Genomic DNA, 22,583 nt, shown 5'->3' with positions numbered 1-22,583 from the left:
CTCTAACACTGGTATAGTGTACTTATAAAAGTGTTCATAACATGCTATGAATGCTCTAACACTGCTATAGTGTACTTATAAAAGTGTTCATAACGTTATAAATGCTCTAACACTGGTATAGTGTACTTATAAAAGTGTTCATAACATGCTATGAATGCTCTAACACTGCTATAGTGTACTTATAAAAGTGTTCATAACGTTATAAATGCACTAACACTGCTGTAGTGTACTTATAAAAGTGTTCATAACGTTATAAATGCTCTAACACTGGTATAGTGTACTTATAAAAGTGTTCATAACGTTATAAATGCTCTAACACTGGTATAGTGTACTTATAAAAGTGTTCATAACATGCTATAAATGCTCTAACACTGGTATAGTGTACTTATAAAAGTGTTCATAACGTTATAAATGCTCTAACACTGGTATAGTGTACTTATAAAAGTGTTCATAACATGCTATGAATGCTCTAACACTGCTATAGTGTACTTATAAAAGTGTTCATAACATGCTATAAATGCTCTAACACTGGTATAGTGTACTTATAAAAGTGTTCATAACGTTATAAATGCTCTAACACTGGTATAGTGTACTTATAAAAGTGTTCATAACGTTATAAATGCTCTAACACTGGTATAGTGTACTTATAAAAGTGTTCATAACGTTATAAATGCTCTAACACTGGTATAGTGTACTTATAAAAGTGTTCATAACATGCTATGAATGCTCTAACACTGCTATAGTGTACTTATAAAAGTGTTCATAACATGCTATAAATGCTCTAACACTGGTATAGTGTACTTATAAAAGTGTTCATAACGTTATAAATGCTCTAACACTGGTATAGTGTACTTATAAAAGTGTTCATAACGTTATAAATGCTCTAACACTGGTATAGTGTACTTATAAAAGTGTTCATAACATGCTATGAATGCTCTAACACTGCTATAGTGTACTTATAAAAGTGTTCATAACGTTATAAATGCACTAACACTGCTGTAGTGTACTTATAAAAGTGTTCATAACGTTATAAATGCTCTAACACTGGTATAGTGTACTTATAAAAGTGTTCATAACGTTATAAATGCTCTAACACTGGTATAGTGTACTTATAAAAGTGTTCATAACATGCTATAAATGCTCTAACACTGGTATAGTGTACTTATAAAAGTGTTCATAACGTTATAAATGCTCTAACACTGGTATAGTGTACTTATAAAAGTGTTCATAACATGCTATGAATGCTCTAACACTGGTATAGTGCACTTATAAGAACCTTGAACAGGAAAATGAGAGCCTGATAAGAACACATGTAGTAAAGGGGACTTTCAGCTGGGGGGATAAAACCCAGATACTTGATTTCACCAAGTTAAAAACGTTTATATGTTTAAATGTGATATGTTTATATGGTATATGTCTATAAACAGCCCTCACACACAGGCTCCATGCAATGGATCAACTTCTTGCCTGTTTTTTTTTTTTTTTTTTTCTAACGTCCCAGAAAGAATAACGCACTGTGAGAAAAGGGGTGTCTCAAAGGAACAAAGGTCAATATTCAACAACAACAGACTCTTCGATATATATTTAAAACAATCTTTGCTATAACGTATGACGTTTCATACGAGAAATCTCGATTTAGATGCTTTTTTACTCACGCCTAAGTTTCACGGTGTTATAACCCCGAGCTCCACCTCCCACCCCCCCGTAATCTGTGAAATGGTTTGGCCCTGGGGTTACAGGAAGTTGTAGCAGCTGCCATGTTGAGCTGCTTTGTTGTAGATTTCTTGTAGGTTTTCCAGCAGGGTTTTTTTTTTAAAGTGTGGCGATGGAGCCGAGCTGGAGTACCTTCTTGTTTCAGGTAAGGAATCTCTCTTGGATGCTTTGGAAACGAAACGAATGCACGAGCGTAGATTTAACCCTCTAAGCTTTGTGAGTTTTTGAGTGAGATTTTGGAAATATAGCTTTAAAAGCAGAGCAAAATCCAAGCAAAACAATGGTGCATCAGATCCCAGGCTTCCAGCTGTGAGGACGTGCATGGCGCTGGAGAAACGTCGCTTTCTTATTACACACGTTATTGTTTATTGTTTGTTTGTAGATCTTGCTGATGTTTAGCACTTTTTTTTTTTTTTTTTTTTTTTTTGAACGTGGCTTAGTTGAGACATTAAATGAGAAATCTGGGATCATAAACGCATCCAAAGCAGCAGGGATCTCAGACCTCGCCTTCTAATCAGTAGGGAGATTTTTTTTTAAACCCATTTGCTTGATTAGTTTTGTTAGATAAACATCAGATTCATTCAGCGAAACTGCAGATAGGTGGGATGAGTCGGGGTCGGTGATTCGGAATCGGTGAGTCGGCGCGAATCAGGCTGCTGAATCCAAACAAGTTGGGAACAAGTTTTCCCCTCAATTCACTGCAGTGCAAACCGCGGGATCGGGGATTTTAAACGTAGAGCGGGTTTTAAGGCCGGGTTTTGTTTTAACGTTGTAGTTTTTTTTGTGACGCGTTCACTTGTTTCCACTAGTTCGCGAACCGATTCACCTGAGTCGGAACACTGCTACTGTGTCGTACTGCTGATTTATAAAGTTCATGAAAACGACGTACTTCATTGATTTAACCTCAAAGGCGCACTTGTTCATTGTCTACGGATTGTTCCGTGTATGAAACATGGGATATGTATTAAAATAAAAGAAAAAGTCCTCCAAACGAGCCACAAGCTAGCACGAGTCTGTATTTCTTCACTATTTTCTTACAAATATACATTTTATTTTTTATTTTTTTTTGGTTTTTATTTCTTAAGCCAACTAACTCACCTTTTGCTGTCTTATACTCACCCAAAAAATCTTTAGAACTTGTCTTTTAATGGCTTTTCCGCCCTCGTTTTAGCAACAAATATGTATTTTAAACAGTTTTGATTTAACTTTGATTGCGACCGTTATTTTCAAAATGTCTCGTGAGATGGGGGGGGGGGGGTTGCACGTGCAACTCAGTATAACTTTTTTTTTTTTTTTTAAACTGAGGTAATATAACGGTCGATTTTATAAGTACATAACGGTCGTAACCGCTTTGTCTAAAATGCTTTATTTATATATTTATGTAATAAAAGTGCTAAAACAACCCTTTTACATCAAGTGTAATATACTATTACGTTAATTAACGAGATTATCGACATGCATGAAATAACTACAGCATTTTTTTTTTTTTTTTTTAGTTTTGGCAACAATTTAGCTAACTAGTTTGGTGTGTGTGTGCGAGTGTGTGTGTGTGTGTGTGTTAGTATCTAGTTAAATGTAAGTCCTATGTAACGTGAGTGTATGCAATGTGGCCAAGCTAGCTACAAGCTTATCAGTGACTTTATTCCACTGTTGTGTAGTTTATATGGTAACAATCAATGTTTTTGGCTAAATAAATCATGTTTGTACCTTATGAGTGTACCTAAAAGCTGTAAAAACAAAAAAACACTTATGTTACTTAATAAAGTGTTTACACAATACAAAAACTACATGTTAGCTATATGTTGAGTTTAGTTTTGTTTTTAGACACTGGTTTTGAACTAACATTTAAACTGTTATCTTTAAATGTTGCTTGGCTGATAGTTTAATTCACGCACAATAGCCTTTGGTATGTTTTTATTTGGCTATTACTGATAATTTACCAATGAATCTGTGGAACCGTAAACCATATTGTTCATGTTTTAATAACTAGTATTGGCTATGTTAAACAAACGTTACATATTGGATGAGAATTAGGACATGAATCATTTACATTTAGGGAAAGTTTTAATGTCCAATCCAAGACTTTGGTTCCACTATCTGGTTACCCAGAAGAGGACGTGTTTCCTTTTGAGTCTGGTTCTTTTCATGGTTTCTTTTGTCATGTTGTCTCAGCATTGTTGTTTTTTCTTTCCACTATCACCTCCAGCTCGTTCATCTACACAATTTCTTTTAACATGTTTTGTGGGAATATCTGTTGTTAAAAGCACAATTCCAATTCAATAATGTGTGTCTGCTGTTCCACAACATAAAAAGTACACATTCTTTAATACATAATTTGCTAGAATTAAACATATCAGGTTTTTTTGTTCTACTAGAAAGAATAATCGACTTTGGAGGTGTAAGAGTAACTCTGCTTCCTTTTGAGTCCTCCACGATTTATTTTAATAGCACTACTCAGTTGTGTAATGATGTGCTGCTGTTGTTTTATTAACCAGAACCTACGGTAGCTTAAAATAAAAAATTGTCCAGGTTTTCTGTTTTTGTTGTTAACAGGAAACTCCATTAAATCCAATCCAGCATTTCTTATCACATTATATGATCTGGTCTTGAGTCTGGAGTTAGTGATGCACAGAAATAGAATTTTCCAAAGATGCTTTAAGGATCCCTGCCAAGACTGACTCACAGGGTACTTACTGTCCTTGATCCAGTTTATTTTTTACTTTAGGAAAGCACGTTAGGAAATCGAGCCCTGTGTTACGTGCCTGGCATTGTTTTCAGCTCTTGACATGTGTGAAGTGAAGAAGCAGCTAAGCTGCTAGTTGTGGTCACGCCACTGATTACTTTAACTTTGGCCTCTTGGAGTTGGTTGCCAGCAAATGTGAAAAGATTTTAGTTTGCCGGTACAGCATGTATCTTTTGGCATTATAGCAGAGAAATTCCGAGTTTTATTTAAGCTAGTGGAAAAGCTAGCTGGTACAGAATTTGTGACTGGAATGGAATAGAGAGCAGTGCATAATATACATTTTACACAGAATGACCTTATTGGGTGTCCACAAAGATGAAACAGTTAAATCTCTGCTCTATAGTGCATGCCTGTGCATGCTTTCTTCTTTTTTGTCGTCGTCTTCATCTGTTCCCTCATGCATGCTCTCCCTCATGCGCACTTTGAACAGTGAATCTGATTATAGAAGTTCAAATGCATATCCTGAGGCCATGCTTCTTATTTAGATCCTCTCAGCTTTGAAGTAGACGCTGTAATCGAGGTTGGTTTGCTCTACTGTATTCACCACCATGGTGAGGAAGTGCACCTGGTACCTGCTAATTAGCGCAAGGCGATTTTTGGTTAGTGGCAAAATTTCAACAAAATCCAGGATCAAGCAACCATGGTGGTTTCCGTCTGGGTGCTGAACGGCGTTGCAATGAGGCAAGAGAACCTGGCTGCACTTGGAGTCCTGCTGTGGGAGTAAAAGTTCACTTCAGCAGACGCTGCCGTCTTGCTCGACTCATGATTGCTTGTTAGGGTGAAGAATGAGTATTTCATTGAGTTCTGTGGAAGTTGTAAAGAAGATAAGGACGGTTTAAATATTTCAAGACTTCCAGATTAAAGCTTGCCAACCTCCAAGAGATCACAAGAATGCATGTTCTGTGTGGTATTGGATCACGACACAGTATCGTGATAAAGCGGATCAGGTTTTATATCAGCTGGATATCATTTCCAAGTAACTTGAATGTGTTTTAAAAGAAGATTCAGTAATGATGTATGTGTACCGTCTCAGTACATTTCCTACTACTTGAATAGGAACTTGTGATCAGTAGCTGATGAACAGTGCATTGGTGCACATCTGGAGTTTTCTGGAGAAGAGAAGAGGAGAATGAGAGTAAGGGCGAGAAAGGGAATGAATTTCATTTGGTGGCCCTTTCATGTGAACGCTGGTGTGCGACAGCCATTGTGCGAGTGCTAAGAGAGTGGAAGTACATGTAATCCCTTTATTACTCAGCTGAAGTGAAGCGAGGAGGGAGCGCCGAGCTGGCCCGGTTAGCGTGACAAACCCACAACTACCAGCATCATGTGATCCATGCTTTTCTCTCTCGCTCTCAGGCTATGGTCTCGTTTCTATAGTAACAACTTCCACAGAAAAGTATATGACGTTTGCTAAATGAAAACTGTGTGGCCATCAGACGTGTTAAGGGAAAGGCATTCTGCCTAAATGATAACAAGAACTTGTTTCACGGACATTTCACAATAGTAAACATGACCATAAATGGATAAAACGTGTAAGCTAATACAACAGCATTTGATTAGTATTACACTAGCTAACTTATAGCTCCACCTAGTGATACAACAGCGTTTTGTTTTTGTTTTCCCCCAGACGTGATTTAAAATTCACCAGGCAGAAAAGACGATCCTTCACCGAAAGGGAAAGGACGCCTGACTTGCTCGAGATAGTGCTTAACTTTGAATTATCTTAATTTGAACGTTGGTGCACGAGACTGATTTTCTTTTTGCTCTCAGTTCTAACTGTCACTGAAATTCTGTTTTTTCTCTCTGCCTGCTAGGATTTTCTTGTTAGCAGTATTAGCATCTCTGGCTTTATCTAGGGAACGATGAACGGCACAGACGCACCTGTTTTTTAATCTTTTTGTGGTTTAGATGCTTTCCATCATCCCCTGGTTTTTACACACCTGGACTTCCTTCTCCACTTCTATTTGCTGTCGAATATCAGTCAGGCATCGGAGCGACGAGGAAGGAACGTGTACAATCTTGTTTCTGAGAAGAATATGGCCTTTGATAGAACGCATGAAAAAGCTGCTGGTCATAGGCCAGCTTTAGTCACTGAGCAGGAAGGAGGCAATTAATGAGTCAGACATCAAAATAACATTTATTCAAGATGAGCTCATGCGGGTAAAACTCCGCGAAAGTGTGAGAAAGTTGCTACAAATCTAACTTGCTGTCTTAATAGGCAAATTGTACAGTCTGCTCTCTTTCACTCAGAAGGCAGCTTTTGTCGAGTGTTTTCTTTTTTTTTTTTTTTTTCCTTCTCCCTCGCCTCCATTCCACTTTTCTCTTGTTTCCTTTCAAATTCAAATGTACACAAGTTTTGCTCAAAAATGAATTAGCATGTGCTGCAGCTTTCAGTCTCGCCCCTATTGTCAAGGAGCAGCTTTTATTAAAAAAAAAAAAATCCTGCTGCTTCTCGAGCTCAGCTCCGTCTAGGACGTTATTTACGTTGGAGTGACCTCAGCCTTCAGAGCTGATTTGGATCAAATCTGTCAGAGCGGCGTGAAGGCAAGCTGCAGTCATTGCAACTCTGTCTGCAACACACCCCTTTCCGCACACACACATACACACACACACACACACACACACACATCTGATATGATGTGCATAACTTGTCTAACATTTTTCCGTCATGACTGAGGGCTTTGCACATTCCTTTTTCTCTCCATTGCTGCAGGTTTTTTTTTTCATTCTAGCTTCAGGAGGCAAAGGAACGACTTTATTTATAGCTGCTCTAACCTTTGCGTTAATAGGCGACAAATTGTTACACGATCGAATGTAACTCTAAATGGATAAAAAAAAAGCATGCACCAAATCGTTGTCACTGGCAACCTGGCTGGAGGAATATAACACTTTGGGTCATTATCCCTTTTGTACATGGTGTTCTTGAGTAGCTCAGAAAGGAAATTTGGACCATCGTCATCAGCCGTCACTTATCACGCTGCACAGTCGGTTTGTTTCTCAAGCTTATTAATATGAAGTAAAAGTCTGTTGTGTAACCGAAGACTGGCTCATGCTTTTAGTAGCCCGGTATTGCCCGGGCAGGTGTAGAGACAGTAGGGCGGTATGGGGTGATGAATCCCTCCTCCCTCCCTTTCTCTACACCGCACTATACACAAGTTCCCAGGTTCCCCTGCATCTGTGAGCCAGGCTTCAGCGTCTCACCGAGGGGTGTGTATGGAGAAATGCAGCGCCTCTGACCATGAATAGAGGAACCAAATCAGCGGAGACTCTCGTACAAAGACCTCCCGCTGGGTCCTGAGTGCATCACTGCGCGGATTTGGGGGGGAAAGCAACAATAGAGCAGATGAAATAAGGAGGAGAATGTTAGGGGAATTCATTTTTCTTCTCTTTCTCTGTCGTCTTTTCTCTCCCCCTCCTTTTCCTTCGTCGCCGTCTCTGTCGGATGGATGGCTGAACCCGAATGCTAAGGGTCAGGTGTTTAACCCTAGGCTTTGCCGCTTGCGGAAGAGAGCGCGCGTCTTAATTGCAGTGCTCTGCTTTCCCAGCATACTCCGATGTAACCAGTATATATTATATACTTTATACCACTGGGAGACAAAGTAGTTTTTGGGGGGGAAAAATCATGTGCCTTTGTAGGGAGCCCTTCTGTCTTCTTGTGATTTGGAAAGCTACCCTTGCTGTTTTAAAGGAATATGACAGATGTCCTTTTCAGACAAAACACTCTTTTGATCAGACTTTGATTTGTCTTTTTAAACTTCGCTTTAACACACTGACCATGAAGAGGCAGCGTTACGTCTCACGTGTCTCCAGTATAAAATAAAGATTGTTTGTTTATTGCGTCCGAGAGGCCGTTATCCAGCGGCTGTGACCATAATGCCGATTAAGAAGCGATTGTTAATGTGGCTGGACCCTGATGTGTGCTGGTCCTCGCTCATTTGGGATGCTCCATTGAACAACAATAGCGTGAGGAGCTCAGCGTTCACTCCCTCCGGCGCCGTCCCCTCCCCACTATTGTGCCGACACGTCGTCTGCAGTCATAATAATTATTATAATTATTCCTTTTATTTACATACCGCCTTTCTCACACTCGAGCTTGCGTTACAGTTATGGTGGAAAAACAGTCAAGGAGGCTAATGAGATATAATTGTAGCTTCTCAAGGTAGGTTCTCTGTCGGGTGTTGAAAGAAAACCCTGAGACGTAAAATCTGGCGGGAAAAGGTCCCGTTGCGGCATGAGGAAAATGCGGAAAATTACCCCCAACATTTGACATGATATTTGGCTTATATACTCTCTTGGATTTGCAGGATATGTTTAAATACATGGTAAGGGATGTAAGATAGCGGTTAACTAGCTACCTGATTCGTTGATGCTAGTTAGAAGTAGAATCACACCACTGCTAAGCATGAGCTAGCTTGGTAGTAAGCAACGATTGGCCATGTTCTTGGGTAGAAAACGGTTATGAAATTTAGTGCAAAGACCTTCAAATCCTAGCGCAAATGTTTGTTTAATTCACTGTAGCTTCAGGAAGGCTCATTTAAGGTTCCCACGTGAGCTGTTCTCTAACGAGACACGTCCATGTGTAATACAACAGACTTGAACACTGTTCTTTACAAGCCCTTCACCTCCCATAGATCAGTACTGCAGGGACGTGTTCAGGGGCCCGAGCTTGTACTAGTATTATAGCTAGCAATATGCTAACAACCTTTTACCTCACAGTGCACTCCTGAATCTTCATTGTTCAGAATCAACATTGTCGTAAATGACGCTTTATTTACTAAAACATGTCTGAAAGTGAGTTTGATTAATGGGATCATTGTTTAGATTTTACGTGTTGGTTAATTGGGTGAAGTAAGTGTGTGTGTGTGTGTGGCCTTGACTCAGAGCTTGGACAAGTTCATTCGCATTAATGACATTTCATCGTCGCATGTTTAAATGTTAGCATGTCGGCGTGCAGCTGTTATATTGTTTGCTAATCACCATTATGTCTTTATACCAGTTTGAATTCTTGAATCTGATTGGTCTTTTCTATAACAGCATTTTGAACAGTGAAGAATCACAGGGTTCTATCTTATCCCATCTATAGTAACGGCTCATTCGCAGGAAATTGCGATATTGTAATATACTGAGTAAAGATTTAAAAATAATCATATATCGTGGTGATGTGAGGAAGGAGTCTCCAGTGTCCGTGGCGTTACAGGCAGTGTGTGTGTGTTTTTGTGTTTAGAAGGAATGGCTGTTTTAAAGCTACTACAAAATAAAAGATGCGCATTGGTAAATTGTGGTGATGTGATATAAACACATCTGTTCTGGAGTGTAAGCAGTACGTTTGTTGTGTGTCGTCCCCCCCCCCCCCCCTCCTTCCATATAACCGCACAGTGCGAGCCATACCATGGAAACAGACCCTGTCCCGAATGTGGTCCTGTGGTCAGGACGCTCACAGGACAATCTCACACGCTGCACTCTGGTTGTTAAGATGAATCACTGCGTTTACGTGATCCTTCCCACAGAACCTTGGTCAAAAGCATCATGAGCAGATTTTGACTTTGATGAACATCATGGTTTCTGTGACCGCAATGCGCTGTGACCTGGAGTCCTTATGGCATCTATGATTATTAGACGAGACAGTCTGTGTGTTCTGGGTTTAAGCTTGGATCTTGCGTCAAGGAGGAATGTACAGCTTGGCTCGGCTGCGGTTGTGGCCTGTGGTTCTCCAATGTCGGCCTCACGCAGGTTTTCCCTTTGGCCGTGTAATCAGAAGCACACTGCAGGCCACACAGTGACCAACCAACCGGGGCAGTGCTGAGATGGACGTCTCTTCCCCCCTCTCTTTCACTGCTACCGTAAACAGACCTCTCCACTTTTGGGTCAAAAAGGCCTTGGCCTTAATTTCCTCCAGCCGCAGATCTTTTCCTCCCCCCAATGCCTGAGGGCAGATCACTTGCTCCAGAGGGTCCCACCTTGGTCTCGACATTTTCGTGCTGAACTCCTTTTCGCCAGAGGCAGCCTTGGCGTGAAGCCTCAGTCCGCATGAGTCGGCTAGTGTTGAGGTCACGTGACCTGCCGTGGCATTATAGCAGGATGGATCTGTTTACGCTGGATGGATTTAGAAGCTCCAGTGGCACTAGGTTGTTTTTAAGACGTCCGGATTTTGTTTTTGCCCCTCACCCATCGGGTTTTTCCTCTTACCGTAGGCTCTGCAGTCGTTCCTCGGTTCACTTAAGCAGTCTGGTGATTCAACCGCTTGAGTCAGTCGTGAGAATTTCCAGACTTTATCCAAAATGCGTCACATCTGTGTTTGTGCAACTGATCTGAACAGAGAGATCTAACTCTGTGCTCTGAGTTAAAGGACATTCACCGTGGACTGTCCTCGTAATAAAGACTTTTCACTCATTGTCTCAAATTGTATATACATGTTAAAGGAATGAGGTTGAAATGAATCAGCCGCCTTTTTTTTTTTTTCCCGCCGTCTCGCTTATTCTCTCGCTCGCTCATTCACACTCTTTTGCTCACTTTCTCCCTTACTCATTCACACTCTCCCTCACATCGAGCTGCGATCCAGCAGGTGGGAAGCAGACAGAGTGGCTTGTATTTAATCTCTAAAGGCTCTCTCTCTCTCTCTCTCTCTCTCTCTCTCTCTCTCTCTCTCTCTCTCTCTCTCTCTCTCTCTCTTTCTTTCTGGCTCATTCACTTTTGCTCACTCATTCACACGCTTTCCCTCCGGCTGGTCCGCTCTGTTCGTTTCCCACCTTTGAGACTCGCTGCTCAGAGCCGCGTGTGTTTAATCCCAGATTGCTTTTCGAGCACAATAGACCACATCGCGCCGTTCTCCACTGCGCTTTATTTAAAGACTCGCTTCACACAAAACACAAAATGGAAAGAGAGATCAGGTAGGCAACGTCTACACAACGTGACAAGATGGCGAGCTCAGGGTCGTAATCGGTACCGAGCAACTCCGCTGATAATGCTTTGTCGTTCAAACAGTCACTATGGTGACACTGAACTGCGCTTATTCCTGCACGTCGCAAATTGTTTAAGCGTCACTTTTCACAATAACCCTCACAAACTGAGACGGCTGTATCGTTATTTTAATTTGAACCCATTATCCACATAAACTCTGTCATTAAAATGAGATCAGACTGTAGTGGTTCATGTTAGCTTTAACTTCTCGAGTTCGTGAGCCAATATTACTGATTCCAAAACAAACTTCATTAATTGATGAATGACAAATGAACGAGACGTGAGCCGACAAAACCACGGGGTAGATTCCACACATCCCTGGAATGTGTAGTGAGGAACATCAATCTTTTGGGAAGAACGATGTTCCTCACTACGTAGAAGAAATATCTCGCAGTCGTTCACTTGTGCTGCGATCTGATGAAATAAAACCGTTCGCCGATCCCCTCGTCCCCTGCGGACGTGGGTGCAGTCGCCCCGTAAGAGAGAGTATAACCACCAGGAAAGAAAAGCTTCCTCGTAGGTTAAAGGTGATCAGTGAGAACTGTAATTAATATGACTTCAGGGTAAAACGGCGCCGACCTTCTCCTGAGCACGTGGCGTCAGCAGCATTTAAAGTTTGTCACCTGCGAGAGGTCGTGTTTAGTCTGCGCTTGTTAGCCGAGCCGATCCTGTAACATAAACCACGCGTGATTCATTTCCTGTCTGGCTACTTGGTCTCCGTCCACATCTCTTGTTTGTGTGAAGCTGATTACCAAACAGAATGAGGCCTTTGTAAAGGAAGTCGAGAACCCGAGCATCTTATTATGCTTTGAATCAAGTTTGGTGGCACGTGGGGAAACCTGGGGTTCACGTTTTCCTCATTGCCCTTCATCATTTTTCCTTCTGTCAGCATGTTCTGCTACTCTACAGCTCCTCGTTGCACTGATGACTCATTTCCTTTCAGAAATGTCCAAGTCCGTGGCTCATGTAGTTTTATTAGGCATGTGCCAAACATCTGATGTTGTTAATAATATTTAAAAAAAGGTATTTTGTTCATAATAATTAGGAGAAAAATAGCAGTTACACACTGTCAGTATTTATATTAAAGCCCCTCTTTGTTTTGCCTCCAGCATGCCAATGATGCCCTGCACCACCAGCACCAAGTGGGTCCGAACAGCCTGCTGCCGCTGCTTAACGCCGGCACTGAGCCACAGGACCAGAAGCCCATCATGCCCATCCCGCTGGATCAGAAGCCCCCGGTGAACTCTGCTGACCTCCTCAAGGACAACATGGGCAGCGGGACGGGCGCTGGCGGAGGGGGCCATGGTGGCGGAGGGGGCCATGGTGGAGGAGGAGGCCATGGTGGTGGAGGAGGAGGCATCATGCCCATAGTGAAGAAAGAACCCAAAAGCAAAACGCCGTTCATCTGTGGCTACTGCAACAAGGCCTTCCGAGACAGCTACCACCTGCGAAGGCACGAGTCGTGTCACACCGGGGTCAAGATGGTGTCACGACCGAAAAAGACCGCGCAGACGACGGCGCCCACCATGGTGCCATTGCTCTCAAGTATGACACGAGAAAACAACGCTAACCCCTCGTACATCCTCACTACAGCCGCCACCTCAGGCTCGGGGATTATGGTCCCGACCTCCACGGTCGCCGGGTGCCAGCCAAGCGTGCCTAAAAAGCCGGCCAAGCCTGTGAAGAAGAACCACGGGTGCGAGATGTGTGGCAAGGCCTTCCGTGATGTCTACCACTTGAACAGGCACAAGCTGTCTCATTCGGACGAGAAGCCGTTCGAGTGCCCGATCTGCCAGCAGCGATTCAAGAGGAAAGACCGCATGACGTATCACGTGCGCTCGCACGACGGTGGTGTGCACAAGCCCTACGTTTGCTCTGTCTGTGGAAAGGGCTTCTCCAGGTACGACACCCAGTCTCTAAAAACTAGACATGAACTAGTGATTTTTGGAGCAAAGCAGAAATTTATGTTAAACAAAACCGAATCTGCTTAGAGACTCGACCATCATTGTCATGTTTTGATCACTTTGTGACCAATATAAATGTCGAGGGGAAAAAAATAGAAAGAAAGACAGAAAAGAGTTCCACAGTTCTTAGTAAAAAAAAAAAAAAAAAAAAACACTATTATTGGAGGTTAATTGTCTTCCAGGTTTCTGTTTTCTCTTGTTTTAACAAGTTCTGCTATTAGCGTGATAGCTTTCAGACTATATTTTCTGTTTAGTTTGTTTAACGCTAACTAGCTTTCAGGATATTCTGGGTTTGTTTGGTTTTTAAGGGTGTTGTCACTTCTTGTCTATCTTAAGAAATCTTATCAGCTAGCTAATTGGTTAGATACTGTTGTTGTTTACTATCTACTGCTCATTCATTACTTTTATAAGAAAAGGAGCACACAGTATTCTTACAAGTCATATAGAAGCCCAGAGTGATTTTAAAATAATGACAATAATTTATCCCAAACTGTTTGTTTTAGCTCCAGTTCAGGCACATGAGAGTTTTTAAGCTAGCTAGTGTGGTTTTGTTATCTTACCAGCTCTACTTTTCCTCTGTTATCAAGCTAGCAGCTAATCCTAAAATAAATTAGTTTAGAATGTAATGAGTGAGAGAGAGTGTGTGAGTATATGAGAGAGAGTGAGAGTGTGTGAGTATGAGAGTGTGTGTGTGCGAATGAGTATGAGAGAGTGAGTGTGTGCGCGAGTGAGTATGAGAGAGTGAGTGTGTGCGCGAGTGAGTATGAGAGAGAGAGTGTGTGCGCGAGTGAGTATGAGAGAGTGTGTGCGCGAGTGAGTATGAGAGAGTGTGTGCGCGAGTGAGTATGAGAGAGTGTGTGCGCGAGTGAGTATGAGAGAGTGTGTGCGCGAGTGAGTATGAGAGAGTGTGTGCGCGAGTGAGTATGAGAGAGTGTGTGCGCGAGTGAGTATGAGAGAGTGTGTGCGCGAGTGAGTATGAGAGAGTGTGTGCGCGAGTGAGTATGAGAGAGTGTGTGCGCGAGTGAGTATGAGAGAGTGTGTGCGCGAGTGAGTATGAGAGAGTGTGTGCGCGAGTGAGTATGAGAGAGTGTGTGCGCGAGTGAGTATGAGAGAGTGTGTGCGCGAGTGAGTATGAGAGAGTGTGTGCGCGAGTGAGTATGAGAGAGTGTGTGCGCGAGTGAGTATGAGAGAGTGTGTGCGCGAGTGAGTATGAGAGAGTGTGTGCGCGAGTGAGTATGAGAGAGTGTGTGCGCGAGTGAGTATGAGAGAGTGTGTGCGCGAGTGAGTATGAGAGAGTGTGTGCGCGAGAGAGTATGAGAGAGTGTGTGCGCGAGAGAGTATGAGAGAGTGTGTGCGCGAGTGAGTATGAGAGTGTGTGCGCGAGTGAGTATGAGAGTGTGTGCGCGAGTGAGTATGAGAGTGTGTGCGCGAGTGAGTATGAGAGAGGGTGTGCGCGAGTGAGTATGAGAGTGCGCGAGTGTGTGCGAGTGAGTATGAGAGAGTGTGTGCGAGTATGAGAGTGCGCGTGTGTGCGAGCGAGTGTATGAGAGTGCGCGAGTATGAGAGTGCGCGAGTATGAGAGTGCGCGAGTATGAGAGTGCGCGAGTATGAGAGTGCGCGAGTATGAGAGAGAGAGAGTGTGTGTGTGTGCGAGTGAGTATGAGAGAGAGAGAGTATGAGAGTGTGCGAGTGAGTATGAGAGTGCGCGAGTATGAGAGAGAGAGAGAGAGAGAGTGAGTGTGTGTGCAAGTGAGTATGAGAGAGAGAGAGTGTGAGCGAGTGTGTGTGTGTGTGTGTGAGTTTGTTTGGTGGCCTAATCCAGCAGAATGGGATGATGTCAGTAGTTTTTAATACTCAGTTGTGAAATACGTGTACAAAGACGTAGCCTGCTCCACCATCTGCTCCTCCATATGACGTTAACATTGTCTAGCTCCCGCTGATTTATCTCTGCAGCCGGCTGATTTATAACCACAGTGAATAGTTGTGACTGGCTGCTTTTGTGCGCCTCAGCACGCGGCGGGCCCTACCATCACGGCTCGAGGGGGGGAGGGGCCGAGGCTGGCCGCTTTGATTCCCCTGGATTCATTCAGCCTACTGATGCATTCCCAAGAGATTTTGGGAAAAGAAAGGGGTGGGGTGGGGGGTTTGTAATAAAAAACTCCGGTGACACACGAGTCTGGGATTTCCTCTTGCTCACCACCACCACAGTCCCTGTAGTTGTGCGCTTGTGGCTGCTTTAAGAGCACGTCGCATCACTCCTCTATTTCCAGGCAGCGTGCGTCAGAACGGCTCCCTCCTCGTCCCGTTCCGGCTCACGGCACTGCGTGACTAATAATCTGAGGATTAATTTCAGGGTGAGCAATACGAGTCGAGAAGAAAGGGAGCCGTTTTTAGCACGCCAACTGTTCAGTAGCACTCGAACGCTCCTCGTAGGACGTTTCGAGCCATAACACGGTGCTTGCTGGCTCAGAAATCTTCACCATAACAGCAGCCCAGCAGTCTGGGGTCAGAGAGCAGCAACAGGAGGCTGTTTCTTTCTTTATTTCTTTAGTTATTTAAAAGTATGTAGCACATGTTTTCACTCTGACCAATAACGAGCGGCACTGGGGGGAGGGACGCGGATCGGACGGCCGTTCCGGTTCAGCGCACTCTGAGAGATCTCATTTAAACCCTATTTCACAGAGTTGTAGACGTCATTCAAAAAAAACCAAAAACAAACACAATGTACTTATCAAAACACGACGATCTTCAGATTTGTTTTAGCCGTACGATGTTGAAGACCTCAGCTAGGATTTCACAGAATAGATCTGTCTGTTATATCTGATGACCACATTGACTTCCTTCCTGTTTTTTTTTTTTCTTTTTTCCCTCCTCAGGCCTGATCATCTCAGCTGCCACGTCAAACATGTGCATTCCTCAGAGAGACCGTTTAAATGCCAAGTAACGGTATGACCTCAGCATCATCTCAACATTCACACTGACCTCTCCTTTCTCTCCATGCTTGTGTTCTGGTTTTGGGGCTTTGTGTCACGTTTCGTTTTACGATGTCCGAATCAGAGAAGGTTGTTAAGATCACTCCCACGTAGACTGTTATGGTAAAGAGAAATGCTTGTAGAAGTCCGAATCCTTGCATACGTTTTACAGACGGGAGACGACGAATAAAATGCTCTTGGTGGAAGGGGAGCCTTTATTTTTGCTTTGAGGCCTTTCTCCATCTGTCCCGTTGAAGCAAAGCGGCAGCGCGACTCAATACAAAGTGCCTCCGAGTGAGCGCCTTATTCCTACTGAGAACTTTTATTTTTTTTAAATCCTGGTGGGTGTGGTCTCCTCCAGGTTGACTCCGCCCACATGGACAGGGCCTGAATGCTGACTGAATGATTTGATGACGACGAATCAGACGCCTTAGCCTTCGCTCTCACCAGGTTTCACTTGGTTTAAATAGCTGTAGGAGATTTTAGAGCGGTGTTTGTTTTAGAGTCGCTCTACATCATATCATTGGTGGTCCATTTTTTTTATGTCGTCTGAAGACGCTGTTCTCCTCTTCTCCAGGCCTGCACGTCAGCGTTCGCCACCAAAGACAGACTGCGCTCTCACATGATCCGTCACGAGGGCAAGGTCACGTGCAACATCTGCGGAAAGATGCTCAGCGCCGCCTACATCACCAGCCACTTAAAGACGCACGGCCAGACCAACTTCAACAACTCCTGCAACAAAGGTACGTGTGCCGCCTTTTCCAGCGCAGCGTAGCACGTCCCAGAGCGGGAGAGCCAGGGGTCGGCTGATCAGTGGCGACTCCAGTAGAGCTGCTGGGCCGTATGACCATACGATGCACTTTTATTAGACTCTCACCAGGGTCCTTGGATTGGTTCGTACCACATCCTTGTAATTTTCTTTTTTCCTTTCTGATTTTCCACAATGATCGCTGGAAATATTTTTTGGTCATATGCCCCTGATAAAACCTACTGATCAGCCGTCCTGATACGAGATCAGGTAGTGAGATCTAAACTTCTACTAATCTTCACCTCATCCTGACATAGCTTAGTTTCCATGTTCTTCCAGTTGTGTGTTTCTACAGAGTTTGTGTTTTTTTTTTTGTTTTTTTTTATTCTTCTGAAACTTTCCTCTCGGCTTGGCGGTGACCATCGTGTCTGTGTAGTGTTTGGTGTCTCGATTAATCGCGTTAAACTCGGCGAGGTCTTCGCCGTAGCCGGGCCAGTTGTACTCTCAGGACCCGAGCTGGTGGCTGTATATAGGACAGTATTCAGACTTGTGATGGTTAATCAAGCACACTTCATTTTGGTTAATCCACTACTTTGGATTGTTTGTTTGTTCGAGTGAGGTGAAGTCTCTGCTCTGTGTTGACCTTTAGGGCATAGATGATGTCGGAGCCGAAGAAGCGCAGGCCTGCGTGTAGTCGCCGCCGTACAAAAAGGCACGAACGTGTAACTGTAAACTGGAGCGTTTTATTTTGAAAAATTATTCAGGTCAGGTTTTGTCTGTTTAAATCGAAGAATCCTCCACTTCATGAAATAATCATTACACACACACACTTTGACCGAGGACAAAAGATTTCTTGGTTTGAAAAATTCAACAATATCCATAATCAGTCCCTACAGTGTGTTGTGTAGTGTGTTTTTTTTTTTTTTTATTTTGTTTGTTTTTTGAGGCCACAAATGCATTTTACCCTCAAATTTTCGAAATTCGTTTGTTTTGTTTTGTTTTTTGGTACCTTTTAGTTTGTTTGTTTTTTTTTTGTTTTTTTTTTTACTTCTCAATTTTGTAAAATTACACACGTAGGATTCTTCTTTTAAACTCCTCCCAGCGAAGACTCATGTGTGTGTGACGACTTTGTATGAGATCTGTACACGAGAACGGAAGGCCTGCGTCACGCGGCAAGGACCTTTTGTAAGGAAATACGTTCATTTCTACTATTGTAGATATAAGAAACACCATCTGGGTTCAGTTTCTTTCCAGACGAAGGAATATCAATAGATCCAGGAGTTGATAGTGAGTTAAACCTGCTAATAATGCACATCTGTGCACTAATGCACATCTGTGTTCATTCATAAACTCCGTTTGTCTTCTCCTTTGGATATGAGCGACGGCTAAATAAAATAGTCACTCTTGTGCTCGTCAGCTGGTGGAAATTCAACCAGATTTCGTCGCCGGTATGAAGTTAGTTATTTTGTTGTCTGCTCGTTGTGACCAATCAGACCGGAGAATTCCGACGTCTTCGTGACGCGACGGTTCACTGGAACTGTAACTCGTTTTTTTGAGAGAGAAAGACAGAGCAGAGCTGAAAAGAAGCTGGTGATGGAACAACCTGCTGTCGCTCCTGTAAGCAATAACAGGAAGTGACATCATGAGCGAGCATTAAACAGAACTGTAAACAGACTCCCCGGAGGGAAGGTGTGGGGTTTGGTTAGGTTTTAGCTTTCTTTTCATCCCTCCGGATACCAGTTTATTCTGTCTGTTTTGGGTTTTTTTTACTCTCCAGGTTCCAGAAATGTAGATGTATGTAGATAAATGTAGATATTACGGTGATTCATGATGATGTGCTTCGATCTCGCTGAGCTCCAGACTCGTGTTACACGCTCGCCTTGACTAAAATAGGACCTTCTCAGCAGTGTGTGTAAGTTTAGCTGGCTGTAAATCTCTAATACCTGTCCACCAGCCCGTCTTCCCGGCGGTTACGCTAATTGGTTGTTGCGGTGGATCTCTGTGATAAGAACCACACGACTTCCTGTCACACTGCTCTTTATTTATTCCACAAACAAACAGTATCCCGGTAGTCAGTTTCCAGTTAGTGACCCGTCAGCGTTCTAAGTTTCCCCTCATTATACGTACGTATGTCGTATCACCGCTAGCTCACTCAATGCACGCTGAGCCACTTTAAATAATAAAAAAACAACGTTCTGGGCTCGTGCCTGGTGGAGTGTGTGATGTGACGTGGAGCGTGACGTCACCGAGACTCACACCACCCGCTGCTGTGGCCACCTGGCCATCGTAACACTCTGTGTCTGTATTTCTGAATAGGAGACTGGCAGTGGAACTCGTCAGGGCTGCATAAAGGTAAACACGGAGATTCCTATCATGATGATGATGATGATGATGATTTTTATTTGTATGATGTTTTTTCTCCAGTCCAGGTCGACTATGTCAGTCACACACACACACTACAGACACAGCAGATGGACATTGGATCTTAAAACATAAGACTGAGTCTGATTTCAGAGATGAAGATGAAATAGAGGTTGATTATTATGTAGAGGGAATAATGTTACAAAGCACTTGTACATCTCATTGTTCCTGAACTGACTGTTGTTATTGTTGTTATTATTATTATTATTATTATTATTATTATTATTATTAAGACAAAGTCGCGTCTCTAGATTTTATATGTAAACACTATTTATTGACACGTCTGAACTCGATTCTTTTATATATGATGGATCGTGTTTATATGATGCTCCTGGGAAGCGATTGACGTTTGTCTCCGTTGTCTGTCTCGTTCTTGTTCTTCCAGACAACTCCGACGTGTGCCACTCGGGCTCGGTTACGCCCGTCACGGTGTCTGCGCCCGCCACCACACCGATGAGCCGCGCCAACGCCAGCACGGCCGTGACCATCGGCGCTCAGATGAACCTGAGCACCACGGTGAACATCACCTCAGCGCCGGTGAGCCTGCAGCACCCGGTCACCATCACCGGCCCGGTTAACATCGCCTCGGTCAACATCCCGGCCACGGCGTCGCACATGAACATCGCCCACCCGGTCGCCATCACCACGCCCATGCCCATGAACATCGGCACGCCGCTCAACATCGCCATGCGGTCCATGGAGAGCATGCCCTTCCTCTCGCAGGTCCTGCCCTCCTCGCCCCCGTGGTGAACCGCGTCCGAGCTTCATTAACCCGATTCGCCGAACCAGCTGACTCCGCCCCCTTCCCTCAGCCAGCGAGTGTTTACTCTGCTCTTGTGGCACGGTCCTACAGCCACATCACAAGCAGCGCTGCAACCATGATGGAGTTTTCTACCCAGTTTCTGTGAAGGATTTCTTCCCTACACTGAGCACCCAGACCTCGCGGCGAGGTTTATCAAAGACAAACGCAATAAGTGCTAATTTAAAAAAAATAATAATAATAATAATAATTATATATTATTTTTTTTCTATCCCAGAACATTGGGATTTCATTTTTACATTGTTTAGCTGTAGCCTTCTAATCAGTATTTAATTTTTTTTTATTATTATTATTTTTATTTTTAAGATGAGTTGTAAAGGGATAAAGGCTTTTTACCGAGAGGGAGGTTTTTAAAGGTTTTACAGAAAGACGGTTTGCTGATTTATCACTCAAGGTACAGGAACTGAATTTTAGTGTACAGTTGTGTATGCTGGTGTTTTGTGTTTTAACCAACTACAATTGTGAATTATTTTTCTTTCCTTTTTTTTTTTTTTTTAATTTTTCTTCTTCCTTGGACTGCGGTGTTCCCGGCACTGACTCATGACTGTTATTTTCTTCCTGCTCTGTTTATTAAGGACGGCTGGGTGTGCTTTGTTTACTCGAGCGTCAGCAGTTAGGGTTTTTTTTTTGTTTGTTTTGTTGTTTTTTTTTTAAATCAGGAACAGATCGAGGAAAGATTCTTGCACTGAAAGCTTCTCCCTTGTGAACACCACCAGTATTATCAAAGATCATAACATCGGTTTCGGGGACGCCTGGACAGAAGCGGCCGCTTTGGGACTGACCCTCAAAAGTTCAAGTTTACTTTGATTTGGACTGAATTTCTGTCGAAAGTCTAGTAGGTAGAGTTTTATACCGTTGTTTTTAATCTTACTATGAACTTGATTAGTTGTTGTTGTTGTTGTTTTTGTTTTCCTTTTCTTTTCACAAGGGCCCTGTTAGGAGGAATTTTCTGCTCAGGAAACCCAGTAAACTACTTTATATTTTATTTGAATAATAATTCCCAGCATCCTGGACTTTTTAAACATTTATTTTTTGTGTAAATATTTATTTTTCCACACACCCTTTTCCCTCTTGATGGTGGAGGGGAAACTGAACAACTGCTCTCACTGTCCATTTTTAATGGAACGCTTCCATTGTGGTCCTCGACGAGAATTCAGCGTCCTCGTGTCGCCTCGTGCACAAGTGCGGTTTGTAGCGTGCCCTCGTCGACTTTCCATCCACGTGCGTGTGTCTCGCGTGGCATTTCTAAAGCTATTTCCTGTATGCTGGATTCCTAATGAACTACTATGCTACTCGAACAAGCCTAGGTACTCGAGTTTAGTCTTGAAACTTTCCCGTGTTAACCGTCTGTGGCGGACGTCCGGCGCTTCCTCACTACTCGCTGCTTCAGAAACGCCTTCACACACACGTCAACTTGCTTCAGCCGGTCCGATACATCTCGGTCTGAAAATGTACTAGTTTTTAAAAATCGTATCTTCCCATCTACAGGGAGGAACAAACAACCAATCAGATTGCAAGCTGTGGGCGGAGCATCTAACTATTATTTACTGCTTTCTAACTGCAAGCAGAGTAAAAGTAATGAATTCCATTATGTACAGATGGACAGATCAGTTATGTTACCATGGAAATGTGGTGAATTTAAGGTGTTGTTTGTTCCCAAACAGCGTCATATGTGAAACTATGAGTCTAACTGCGTCACCGACTGCTCCTGAAATCCGCTATGCTTCACTTGCCGTGACGTCAACATGTTTGCTAGGCAACAAATAGTGATTTGTTCTTCTGTTGATTGACGTGACGGACGTCGATGACTATGTCGTTGATGTCCGCGTGTGAGCAGGTGAAGCCGCTTTTCATCTCCGTATCAAGTTCGCTGAGGATCTCCACGTCATCCGGATTGAAACGATGGTGACGGAGTTTCCATTAAAGGGAAGTTAACCAGGGCGTGTTTACGAACTGGATGTAAGTGAGGAGAACATTTTTTTTTTTTTAATTTTATTTATTTTGGCTCTCGGTTAGATTGTATTAGGATTCAGAAGCCTCGCTGCTTGAACACGCTTTATAATAGACGAGTCCTGAAGGGCACACGTGCGTCCGCTGTCCATCACTACGAGGGTTGGAGCCCTGCCAATGTGAGTCTAGGTACACTGTGTGAACCACTAACTATCGGTGCACAGATTTGTCATTAGTATTTTTTTTTATTTTGAAATTCTTCTGCGTCTCGATCCTGGTCACTCAAGCGTGGGCC

The 22,583-nt window shown here is 43.2% G+C and overlaps 1 protein-coding gene across 2 annotated transcripts in view; it reads left to right on the top strand.

Moving 5' to 3' along the window:
• Positions 1 to 1,736: 1,736 nt before the first annotated feature.
• The window catches only part of vezf1a (vascular endothelial zinc finger 1a), a 21,341-nt gene continuing 494 nt past the window's right edge, over positions 1,737 to 22,583 (top strand). Inside the window, exons 1-6 of one of the 2 annotated variants that reach the window (XM_060895198.1) lie at positions 1,737 to 1,858; positions 12,523 to 13,313; positions 16,254 to 16,323; positions 16,927 to 17,092; positions 19,414 to 19,449; positions 19,904 to 22,583. The exon at positions 19,904 to 22,583 is cut by the window's right edge and continues 494 nt beyond it. In XM_060895198.1, coding sequence (XP_060751181.1) covers positions 1,826 to 1,858; positions 12,523 to 13,313; positions 16,254 to 16,323; positions 16,927 to 17,092; positions 19,414 to 19,449; positions 19,904 to 20,268 — 1,461 coding nt within the window. In that variant the 5' untranslated portion in view covers positions 1,737 to 1,825 and the 3' untranslated portion in view covers positions 20,269 to 22,583. The remainder of the gene's footprint in view (positions 1,859 to 12,522; positions 13,314 to 16,253; positions 16,324 to 16,926; positions 17,093 to 19,413; positions 19,450 to 19,903) is intronic. The other variant, XM_060895199.1, reaches the window with a different exon arrangement.

The sequence above is a fragment of the Tachysurus vachellii genome, chromosome 20, assembly GCF_030014155.1.
Source record: "Tachysurus vachellii isolate PV-2020 chromosome 20, HZAU_Pvac_v1, whole genome shotgun sequence".
Taxonomy (NCBI): domain Eukaryota; kingdom Metazoa; phylum Chordata; class Actinopteri; order Siluriformes; family Bagridae; genus Tachysurus; species Tachysurus vachellii.
Note: the sequence above shows the minus strand (reverse complement) of the source record. Positions and strands in the feature narration are given on the sequence as shown.